The sequence below is a fragment of the Anopheles maculipalpis genome, chromosome 2RL (genome assembly GCF_943734695.1).
Source record: "Anopheles maculipalpis chromosome 2RL, idAnoMacuDA_375_x, whole genome shotgun sequence".
Lineage (NCBI taxonomy): Eukaryota > Metazoa > Arthropoda > Insecta > Diptera > Culicidae > Anopheles > Anopheles maculipalpis.
Window position 1 is genome coordinate 47,646,382 of NC_064871.1, and position 12,747 is coordinate 47,659,128.

The window sequence follows — 12,747 nt, forward strand, 5'->3', positions numbered from 1 at the left end:
AAACAAACAAAACTATACATTGCTCCTTGTACCGGGACCTTTTAACTCTACCGTTCTATTCTATTTCTAGCGCTTGGTGACGTATAGGGATTGCTAGCGATACAGAATGCGAGAATGTTCGTGATCGGTCACGACACATATGGAGGAGAATGAGGAAAAAAGGTCACGCTTTCTTGGCGGAATTATTTGCACGAACAAAAAAGGAGGAAAAACTTCTTTAACAATCTTGTAGCACCGGACTGGTTGTGAGTTGTTCATATTTCTTATCGTTACTATCCTCTCAACACCTCTATCGTTTTTGTTCCTGACACGGACGGGGCAAGAGCCGAAACGGTACTTGGCTCGGGAACTAGTGATCCGTATGTTTTAACCACTATGTACAGCTTAGTATGGGCCAATATCCACCCTAGCATCGTCCAGCGATGCATTTCAATCTTCCTTCTTTTCTATCTCCGAAAATGTTGGTCAAAATACACATGCGCCATGTGGGACTACTATCTTGGCTAATCAGCTTTGCCACTCCTAAACATTCGACCATACCTACCTGTGAGCCACCCCTGTTCACCTGCAAAGCCAACGCTATGATGATCCGTAGTGGGACGCATATCCGTTCCAAACGGGCTGCCGATCGTGACTGACGTTAACGATGAGATCGTATACAAATAGGGGGCTAAGGTGAGGTTCCGACCCGGAGCCGGAAGCAAAGCTGCTAGCGGTCAGCAGAAACAGCAGGAACAGCAGTGACCACGGTGAGAGCATTGATAGTGGCGTGTGCGATGGGATGGGCGTGACGACAGTTCCGGCGAGTATGGTGAGAACGGCCAGGCAACCGTGCGGTGGCCGATGGCGCGATCGGAGGGAACGGTGTGGAACGTCGTAGCATGGTGGCGTACACGGAAGGATACCTCGTCATAGGTCGCTACTGGTCGACGGGTTGCCGAGGTTGCTTTCGAGGGTGTCATCCTTGTGTCAGAGTGGTGGCTTGTACACTTCAATCGCCGGTGTCAGCATGTCCACTCTGGTCGATATTGATGAATCGCTGGGGTGTGAGAAAGAAACAGAAAGAAACAGAACGGAAGTGGAATCAGTAAGATACTTATGTGATATTCTTCGAGTGAAACAAACTAGCAAATTTTGATTAAATGGTAGAAATTTTACTGATTTTTACTATTTTTCAATAGTAATATGGGCAGCAATATGGCCAGGCCGTTCTATTGAAATTTTCGAAAAAAAACCCTACGTCCTAGTGTTTCACACTACTGTCGTCTTTTATATTACACCTTTTTTTGCAGATATAACATATAATTGTGGCTAGGAATATTACTTTAAAACATACTTTTAAAAAAACTGTAAAATTGTTTTATACTGCCAACCCGGATTCACAACACGGAGGCTTCGAGCTCGCAAAAACGGACGAGCTCGACCTTTTCCTTCGCCAGCTCTTGTGCAGAATACATCGTTAATTTCCTTTAATTTATATTTTTTTCATTTAAATAAGGTTTTAAGGTTAGGTTTGATTAGTTAAGATGTAGCGGTAAATTAGAGTAATAAAATAAATTATAATTATATGCTAATGTTATCAAATGATTTGAAATAGTAAATACAAAAACGGTTTCAGCCCGTTCTGCCGGAGTAAATTTAGTAATAAAACCAAAACACAGTCTACGAATGAAGATTTGAGTAAGCCAGTTAAAGTTTTGCGTAGATTTAATCCTAAAGAAAGAAGTTGCAAATAGAAAGGCCAATCCACTTACAGGTTATCAACATCTTCTCCTCTCGATAGATAGACGAAAACATTCAATAGGAGATGGAACCGGGCCATCCTACAATGTTTTGTGACTGTAAAATGCAGCCAAAACTAATGCGGAAAATTGACAGCTTATCGCCTAAAGGGTTTTATGCAGTGAAACTTTGACACATGTGTTCACGGAGCATCAGTATGGACCGGTATGTATCTCCATACTTGCGGGAAAATAATTACGGTTTTTGGAAGTTTGGACAGTGTTGGGGCGAATGTTCACTGGATGGCGTTGACTATTTTCATTTAGCTTAGCATAAACAATATCTTAACCATCAATATACAAGCATCTTAATATTTAATAATCTGATTGTTGACGCAATCTGAGTTGTTGACACGATCCAACAAATGTGGTTTTTTTAATGTAACACACAACAAACGCAGTAAAGGTTGCCCAGTCACAAAAAACTGCACTAGCAATAAAAACCGACAACCCGAAAGAAACTCTGAATTGACCACAGCATTAAAGATTTTCAGAGCATTAAAGATCGACTGATCGCTAAGGTTTAGCAAGAATAAAATAAAATATGAACATTTAAAATTATGTCAACCATGGTTAAGCTGCCTGCTAACTACTGGTGAGCCACTTTGAGCTGAGTGATAGAATGCTTTTTAACCAAAGAAATAAACCAAGAACCAGAGAAATGATCCTACGTTGTGTAGTCAATCCTTCGTACGAATGAAATATCCAGGCAGGATTTGATACTGGTCACCCCTTGCACTCTATCAACCAACTACAACGGAAATCCCATTTTAAATGTTCATAAAAAAATAAGTCACCAAATGTGGTCTAGTGTGGCCAGGTCAATAGAGCTTTAATATGCATGTAATGCAGAACCGGATTGGGGAAAAGTTGTGTGACTGCATCAGGCAAAAGGGAAAAGGCCGAATGCTTCGCAGCACTCGTTACCATCAAATTTGCACCAATGATGATGATATCCTGGCAGCACAATCGGCCCCACACGACAACGCTGGTGACGCGGTGAATCCGACCAAATAGTCTCTTCGCATGCGATGTGCCATTAAATCGTACAGTCACGTGTTTTATGATTTCCACTTCGAAGCTTTCCGGTTAGTTTTGGGTTGATACACTTTTGTGGGTTGCTTTTTTTTTAAAAAGGTTTTAGTTTTTTGCTGCCATGATCTTTGTTTTGGTTCGAAAAAGAAACTCCACCATGTGTTGCGGTGGTACCCCGTAATCCAAAGTTGTCGTGCAGTACACCATAAAGCGTGTACCTCGTCCGCCTGCTCCAAAGCCCTACCTTCCGAATGAAGTTGTTCGTGAGTTTTTTTCGGGCGTGCCAATGAAAATATGTTTTTAATAAAGAAATTCGTCGCGGATTCTTTGTTACTGGTTGTTTTTTTTTTTTTTTGCAGCCATACTGACGAGTTTTGTGCTTGTTGTTGCTCCTTTGCTTGATTCTTCTTCTTAGGCTGGCCTCAAGAAGCCGCACCCATGCAGCAAAGGTTGCGGTGGGACGTAGCTAGAAGAACATGGGTCTACGCTTTGCATTTGGAATGCAAATTTGTCCCATCAAATGATGCGAAATACATTTTACCTTTGCCACATAAATTTGCTACGGAACGGACTACACGCGCGCGTACTTCACGGCGTACTTCCGCAGATGAATCATGTTCCTGTTGTTGTTTGCTGGGCTTTTTTTACTTGTTTTCCTTTGCAATTTCAGGAAAATAAAATAGATACTTTGCGACTGTGTTCCCTGCTTTGGGTGATGATAGGCTCACCATCTTCTTAAGTGGTAGGTCGGATCAAATAATTTTTGTTGTTGTTTTGCCGTTTTTTTTTTGTTGGCCCTCTCGTTTTCTTCCCCTACCTGTCTGTCTCCTTGTACAACCAACAAAATGGTTTGTTTTCTTCTTTTTTTTGCTGAGCCATTTATTTGTTTTGCCATGTTTATTGATTGCTGTAGGATTCAAATTTATGTTTCCGTTCATCACTTTCGTTTCAATGTTTGCTACCTGTGATACATTTGATGTTTTGTTTCGTTTTGAAGTGATCCCACTAAGTTCTTTGATGTTTCGTTTCATTATTTATTTCAATACACATTTTGATTGCACCAGCCAGTCGAAGGTGTTTTGGGGCTTTTCTTCTTATTACTTGCGGAATTTAACACCAACGATCAATTGATCTTTTGTTGACCATTTTAAACTAATATTTTTGTTTTCACAATGTAGAATGTAAAGCATTGAAAACTACGAAAAACATACAAATCATTAGATGTCTTTCTTTGCTGACATTTTTTGTTTTTTCGATGCAGCAACATCAACACATCAACCGAAGTGCTTGAATTTATCACCCTTAGCCGTTAAACATCGTTAACGCTTAACATTCCCGCGTGTACGATGGAGAGATTAATTCTCAAAAGAGAGAAGACTATATCTAATGTTTTCCTTTACCGAGAACCGGGAAGGTAGGATGGGATGATAGGGCGTTCGGTCTATCAGCATTCGGGAGCGCGTATCGCTTTCCGTCTTGCGTTATCTGTCCATTTTTCCTCCGACACCGTCATCGCTTTATTTGCATCCTATTTTTCTTCATCTTTCACCTCATCCATAATGCCCTCGTTCACTGTTCGTTTTTGGGCCACTTTGCATCGGTACACATAAACACACAGGGTGTTAAAGGTTCCTTTTGCAGGCTTTTTAAGAACGGGCCCGTTATTGAACCATTTTCATCATCATCATCGTCATGAGCTACAACCATAAGTGGTAGAGGCAGCAGCATCTTGCTAGGCACTTCTAACCAGTACGTGAACATGAACATCAGCATAATCAGCGTGATCGTTCCTTCCACTCCATTTTCCTGCCTTTCTTTTCAATCTTGCTCCCTTCTCTAGCTCTCTCCCTTATACATTTTCTCCACAAGAGATTGCAATAGCAACTTTGGTGTACTGGTAGAGAATTTCTAATCAAGTCTTCACCACGTTAAAGTATTCCAATGAATCGTAATGGCAAAAAAAAAAGCATTGCCTTGCACAACCCGCTTGTACATAAGGGGTCAGTGTTAGTACACCCGTCCATCCATTGGGCCAATATTTTATCGTTTTACATCCAATGTTTAACAATTCGTCTATCGATGCTTTTTGCCTCTACCGTTTTTCCTCCCGTAAAAGTGAGGGTAAATATTTAAAAAAGAGCTGCTCGATAAATTGATGTATCATGGCCATTTCTCAACCAATTCGTGACACTTGCGGCTCAGTCCTCCTCAATTGTAGATGTGTATGTGTCGTTGATACGTGCCTTGGATATCATCTTCTTCAAGCGGAACATTTACTGCAGCATAAGTGTCACTGTTGCTTACAATGCTTTGGACGGGGACAAAATGAGTTTGCTCTAATCAGTGGTGAGAATTGACGGTTATTCCGGAGTGCAATAGATGAACATTAGCACGCGTTGGAACACATCGTTCGTGAAGAATTCCAAATTCGAAAAATGTCCTTTTTTTGAACAGTTTTTTCCTCAAATATACCCATCAACAGATTGGTGAATAAATAGGGAGCTTTTATTTATCTCTTCTTAATTACACTTTCACACTTAACAGCAAACGACGTAAACAGTGTTTGCATTATGAAAGGTTATTTAAGAAGTATTCTACAAAAAAAAATGAATATTCTTTTATTGCAGTCCCTCGGGAGTTAGCTGCGATTTCAGCAATTGCTTATTCCAGTTTTTTTGAACTTTTGAAAGAAAATTATGGTACTGAGGTCATATGAACGATTTCGTCTCATACATAGACGGCAAGCTTTGTATAATGTTAAGAATATTCTTCACCTGTAAGACAAATGTCCTAACCCCAGGATCAAAGTTTCACAACGCGAAGGTTTCGTAGAACCTAGAAGATACGGTGGTTAAAATGTGTTTCATTTTGAACCTTTTGTCTTTCGCGAGAAATTAAATTTATTTTTTTAATTATTTTAAAATTCGGAACAGTAATAACTGTTCATCAAAAAGGGCTTTCAATTGCAGTCTTCATTGTGTTTGTCAAAGCCTCTTCAAACGGATAACAGTTTAATAGTATTAATATACATTAGAATCAATCAAAACATACATTTTATACAAAATGCGATGGTCTAGTGGTAGAGGCGACAGTGGCGTCGATCTTATCACGGCACGAACTGGATTAAATTTCCATCGGGATTGTTCCTCGGTAGTGAGAATTGACTCACCAACTATGTGGTTTCAACAAGCCTAGTAAGCCATTCGATGAACTGGAGAAGCCAAGAAGAATATATACAAGACACCGAACAGTTCGATCCGCTAAAGAACGTTACAACACAGGATCACGTAATAAAACAACCGAAAATATTTTTTTAAACTGCAATCATTTTTTTTTTTAGGAATCATCATTTGAATTTGTTAACAAATTTGCCTCAATCAAGAACGATAACGAAGTATCGTTGTGATCCACGTACTTCTTGCTCAAATTTTTCCCCTCTTGTCACGAGGGAGTGTTTGAGAATAAAATCCAACATCATTAATCCTTGTTTACCTCTAATGATATGCTGTATCACTCTTTGAGCGACGGTTTTTTTTGAAAGAAATTTACCTGCCTGAAGGGTACTGAAGTGCTCACGTAAATTTACTTTCTACCAGTTTTCTCCAATTTTAATATTATGTGTCAGCACGAGACCTACCACACGTATCACCGTCCAAATGGGTAGGCAGCAAAAATTGTCCTTTTCCGAAACAGTTCCTTACTGTGGCAGCTATCTCGCTACAACGACCCAGTGTGTTGTGTCAAGTGTGTGTGTGTGTGTGTAGTGAGTGCTCCATTATTCAAAGCCACGTGTTTTCACAGTGGCATAATTGCCTGGACATGCGGAGAGTGTTGCAGGTTGCAGGGTGACGACAAAATGAACAACTCCATCGCATTGTGGTGTGAAGGTCATAAGAACCTAACAAATGGCAACAAAAAAACACGAAACACTTCAAACACCCAGGCCTAGACGCGGGCATTTGGGAACGTGGGGATTATGATCTCAGTTCGTGAAAGCACCACTTCAACGGTCCCTCATTATGCACACGGGAGGCACACGGAGCATTCGGACAAGTGCTGTGGCCACAGTTAAGCAACATTAAATTTTTGGGGCTGTGGACTAGAAGCGCTAGGGGTCGCACTCCGGTGCGACCTAGAACGTTCGAGTGTGTGCAGCAGAGGCGGAAATAAACGTTGCGAGGCCACCGTTTGGGACGCTGTGCGGTTTCAAAGCAAGTGCAGGGCAAAAATGTCCTCATCCCTGTCGAATCAAAAACAAAAAACGGGGACGTATAGGAAGAAACGGTGCGAGAGCGAGAGTGAAGAGTAGAGGAAAACAACCTTCGAGGGCGATGGGTGCCAAACCACACTGACCGAGTGGTGCTCACCGCCACCGCCCTATTAACCATAATGAAATAACAAATAATCCACCAGCCATTGCATGGGGCGGCTGGGGCTGTTCATTTGGTGCGGTTATAGGAAACTGTCACGCGATTGTCATCCTCTTTTCGACAGCCGCCACCGACAGGGCTACATTTCCACCGCCAGCAGTCGACACACGTAGGACACACGGTAAAAAGGGAAAATCCCGACCCCGGCTAAAAACACGGAAGCGTACAGGCGAGCAAACACCCGTTTGTCCCGCACCGTGCATCGCTCTTGCATTTTCCCGTTTTCGAAACCGAACCATTGGAACCAGACCGGGAAGCTTGGCGTTCGATTTTTCCCATTCCGACCGTATGCAGTGCTGTCAATCGGGCGTTTGTCAAGTCAGAGAAATCGGCCATCAAGCGCACTGGGAACAAAACAAGAAGCTAAAGTGTGTGCTATACCCTGTCCCTAAGGTCAAGTGCAGTACCAGCGCCAGGTGAAAGCTCTCGACCCGAACCGAACGATGGGACCAGCTTGGCGCATGGTGCTGGAGGTTCCGTTTTCGATTTCTTCATCGCAGGTCTGAAGCAGAGAATGATAAAGAATGGCAATCGCTTCTTCTCGTCGCTTGTACCATTCCTTTCGTTGGTAATCGATGAAAAATCCACGTTTAATCACGTATCCAAGCGTGTAGTGAGCATCGACTCGTTCTTACATCCATCAGTAAAGCTTCCATATGGCTAACCCACAGGATGTAGTGTAGTATGCCTGTATACTGCAGTACTTCAGTCGTGCAGTTCACTTTGCTGCACTACTGCTCGAGGACAGAACATTCTAGTGGCCACTTCTCAAATGCATTTAAGAAACTTGTTTAAAATAATTAATTCTACCCAGTGAACACTTTTCGGTAGCTAGAGGTGAATAAAAAATTGTTCCGAAAACCCTTGAGGTTTGGGGGAACTCCGTAACTCACACACTTCACTGGCTCGGCGAAAGGCTTGTACTTTGCTGCTTGTGGGCCGTAGGCGATGTAGTGGAACCTTCCGTTTCGTGTTACTTTTGGGTTCAAATTCAGGCAGGACGGCATGCTAATAATGGTCCCGATTTCGATCTCCTAATAGGGCTCAGCCGAAGTAGAGTTCAGTAGAATTTGCAAGACCGCTTAAAAGGTTAAAGTTGAAACTTGAAGGTTGCTTCATTTGAGAGGACGCATGAAGAATGTTATTAGCATATAAAGGGTATGATCAAGTCAGGTGCGAATGTGTCGATTACACGGCAGTAAGTCCTAGTTTACGTAGCAAACGAAACTGAAGACCATTTGAGTAGCTTTTTGCCATTTATCTTATGAAATATGCTCCATTGCATAACATATGTTTAACACCAACGAAGTATCGGCTCGGTGTCATTTAAACGAGCCTTCCCGCGCCACCATCTTATTACAATTTAATGCCCTTCCAGATGGGTCACATTAAAGATTAAATAAATGAGCTGCTTCACAGCCGTAACACTTCCCATTCCACAGCGATATCCTTTGGGAGTAATAAAATTCGTTTGCATTGTTTCCACGTTGCACGAAACGGTGGAGTTTCATTCGAATGGCGTAATGAACTGCGATAAATTGCAAACCAACAGTACCGCATCGAATGACAAAAACATTCACCGGAACTCCCCGCACAGCGCGGTGCTGGTAGACGATTAACGTTGTCAAATGAAAAAAATAAAGCAAAAACAAAACCACCGAAACAGCCGAAGATACAGCAGACATAACGCCAAAAATGCACATCCCGTGACGGCCACACTATTTCCTGTTTAATTTTTACTACGTGACATTGTAAACAATGAGTCAGAAAGGTGAGAGAGAGAGAGAGAGAGAGAGAGAGAGAGAGAGAGACAGGTGGGCCCTCTTGTTTAAGGAAGATTTTATGGCCAAAAAATGTGCATGTGTCTTATTTACGAGCTCGTAGCTTCACCATCTTTGGTTGATCTTGATCACGACTAACCAAGGAATATTGATTGAATTATTAATAAGCTTGTTATTTGTCCATCTATACTTTCAGCACTACAAAATAAAAAGAAAACATCATTAATACATTCAAAGCAGCTAACAATGCCGCCTGGTCGTTAATTATGAATAAAAAATTCAAAGCAGCTATGGACAAAGCACACCATGATCTAAATTGGATGTTATTCGATTATCTTTTGTCAAAAAAAGTTCCTTTTCTAATTACTCTTCTAATTTTGAAGAACTAATAGAATTTAATCCTTCTTAAACACGTTCAACAAATTCTCGTTCGGATTTTAAGTTTAGTCTCTTTCCCACCAAACTACGGATATCTTTGTGGTGGGTGAGATGCGAATAGTACGTTTTGATTTGAGAGAGAATTGACAGCTGTCAATTTCTTGGCTCTGAAAGTGTCAAAGCCAGGCATAGAGGCGGTCCGGTGATAGAGACGATTGCGGCGCCGGTTCTCACATGACTGGACCGTAGTTCAAATCCCATACAGAGCGTTCACCCGTAGTGAGTACTGACTATTCAATCGCGTGGTATAAGCAAGTCTTCTTCTTCTTGGCTTACTAGACTCGACTTACTAGAAATCCAATCGCTTACTACACTTGTTCAGCAAGTCTAGTAAGCTTTTAGATGGGCGTAACCTGCGTTACCTAGTAGTTCGTTAAGCCAAGTAGAAGCAGCAGATCAGAGATGGGCCAAAGTGGCACAATAGTGAATCTGATTCCAGACGGTTCCAAAAACTATATCGGAATCGGTGTCTTTAAGTAGGTGCAATGATACCGTTTGGAACCGTCCGAAACTGGTATGTGGTATTTCGCCAGAAGTGCTTTGAGGACACACCCTAGAAAATCAAATCTGCTTAAAGCATAGAGAAGAATTGACCTTTAAATATATTACTTGCGAAGTTCCGACAATTCCTCGCAATCGAAATCAGCATGTCGTAGCCGGATCAGACTGATCCGGCCGGATCAGGACCGGACTGAGTTAAGAAGAACACTTTGTTGATTAAATTGTAAACGTCAAGTAATTCTATAACAAGTTTCAATTAAATAAAATTAACGCTCCTCACATTCACTATTTACCTTGAAGCTATTATTTCTAACTTGGATTTCTAACTCTAATTACTTCAACATAAATGGTGTGTCTAGCAGCGTCTAGCCTTAGGCGACTCATTTATAGAAGCTTTAGCTAACAATTCTAACAAGACAATCAGACATTTTATAGGGCGTGTCAGTGTGTGTGTGTGTGGAACAATTTTAAAAACAATGTCCCTTCGTTACGCGATGGCTTTCAACAAATAATCATATTCGCCACACAGGCAAACCCAAATTGCATTAAAAATTGTGGCTCCAACGCTCCAAAACTGGCGTGACGCACAGCTACAGGTTCTGCTGGGAACGGTTTTGGGTAACGGAGCGATGGGACACGGGCAGACATTTGCGTGGCCCTTAATTAAATTTCAATTCAGCCGGTAACAAACAAACGCTGAAAATCAGTCCAAATACCGGTCCGGGGAAGGTGTAGGTAGGTGTATGTATCTGTGTCGGTGTGTGTCTTACCTGAGATTCTCTATCCTAGGCCGTCGATGCCGGTGACGGTGCCGCCGGCGTTCCTTCTTACACCTACAATCACAGTGCATAATGCAGAGAAAAACCGACGACACGACGGTCACGATGAACGGCACCACGAAGAAGTGGATGATCGTGTTGACTTGGTCCTCCCGGTTGTACGCAGTCATCACGACCGTTTTGTTCTGCTTGGAGTAGTAGCATGGAAACACCGCTCCCTCGAACCCGTACAGGTCGGTGAAGTTCTTGCATTTGACGGTGGGCGGATACCCACAGCCCTTGATGTTGACCAGCAGGATCGCTTCCTCCGACCGTTCGATGTCGGTCAGATTGAACAGTTCCGCCGGTGTCGCGTTGAACGGGAAGGTAAAGTTCAGATCGTCTATGAACGTCACGTAGATGTGCGTGCACTTGAACACGTCCGAGGTGCAACCCTCGCGGCACGAGCTCCACGAGCAGTTAAACAGCCCGGTCATGTCCTCGCGCCGCGTCGTCACGCACATCGTCGGCCGCTCGACAAAGTCGCCGACCAGCGTCGAGATGGCGGGATCGACATACAGGGGCACGAGAAAGAGCAGCGAGGCGCCGGCCGTCACCGACAGAAAGGCAAGGCTGGACGTTGTGTAGAAGGAGGCATTTTCGCGCAACGATCGTTTCGGCGGTGGTCCATTCTTAGCCTTCTTGGCTGCCGCTAGCTCGAGCAGCTTCTTCTTCCGTAGCTCTTCGGCCTGTTGCTCGAGCAGCAGTTCCGAACTATCGCTCCTCATGGTCGCACCGGCATACACGGGTTCTGGCGGACAGGTCGGACGGTGGTACGGGTCGGGAGTGAAGGTATCTGGGCTGCTGGGTGATGGTGCACCAGGCACCGACGGTTGCTGTTCCGACAGCGTCCGCTGTTCGTCCACTGGTGGACAGCAGCGACGACGACGACGACGACGACGATGTCTCGGAGGTGCTTAAGGACGATGGTGAGGAGGGTGCTGTTGCTGCTGCTTCGTCATCCGCTAGTACACCCGCTGCTGCTGCTGCTGCCAGTGGAAGTAGTATACCTACGATCCACAACATCCCCCTCAAGGACAAGCCGTATTGGTCTCGGTGGTCGTGGCCCCGTTGCTCGAGGGAGGGATGATGGCAGACGCTGCTGCTGCCGTTGTAATGTCCTTTGTTTGGCTTGTTTTGCTGAAACGCTTCCTATATGCACTGCTGCTGGTGCTGCTGCAGGGCGAGATCGGGACCGGATGCCCACACTAACAACACTACCCCCGCACTGACACGTGCACTCACGAACCTCACCCGGATGAAGGCCACAAAATCAAAACGAAACCTCTCGCTCTATTTCACTCTCTCATTCACTTGTCGGTTCGGCTTAACTCATCTCCTTCTCATGAACGGTCGTGCACCACTGATTTCGAAATATCAATTGGTTTTTTTAAACACAGAGACAACACACACCCACACATCGAAGCCACTTTATCTAAATGCACATTACACGATTGGCTCCACCAGTACCAATCGACACATACACTGGCGCACGACCATAAACATACAGCTTTTCCCGTAGCACGGAACGATGGCACTGATTTTTCCGTTTTTCCCTCTAGCCTGCGAACTTCATCTCCGACGTTGAAAACGGACGGCGCCTGCTGTTTTGCACACCCGCACACGCCCGTCTCCTAACCTGCTCCACCGCCCCCTTCACGTTAAGGGCGATCGTTTCGAGACGGGGACGATATCCAAGGCTCGATGGCGAACACGACTAACCTACACTAGCACACACGGTCTCGCAGACCGTCAGATACGTTACGGTTGGCATAGGAAAACGTGGGGCGTAGGTGTATTTATCGTGCACACACACACACATATATATATGCAGACACACTCTCGCACTCACTTATTTGATGTGCTTGATTTTTACTCTCACACTTTGGTTACGTTTGCTCTTGCTCGTTAGCGGGAGTACGCGAGCTTTTGCTCTTTACACGCTCTCTCTCTCTCTATCTCT

The 12,747-nt window shown here is 43.8% G+C and overlaps 1 protein-coding gene across 1 annotated transcript; it reads right to left on the reverse strand.

Moving 5' to 3' along the window:
* Window positions 1-773: 773 nt before the first annotated feature.
* LOC126558743 (protein tipE) lies at window positions 774-11,512 on the reverse strand. The gene is made up of 2 exons (XM_050214802.1): window positions 10,737-11,512; window positions 774-1,039 (listed from the first exon to the last, which is right to left on the reverse strand). The coding sequence occupies exons 1-2, from the start codon at window positions 11,510-11,512 to the stop codon at window positions 970-972; spliced, it is 846 nt and encodes a 281-aa protein (XP_050070759.1). The 3' UTR covers window positions 774-969.
* Window positions 11,513-12,747: the final 1,235 nt, after the last annotated feature.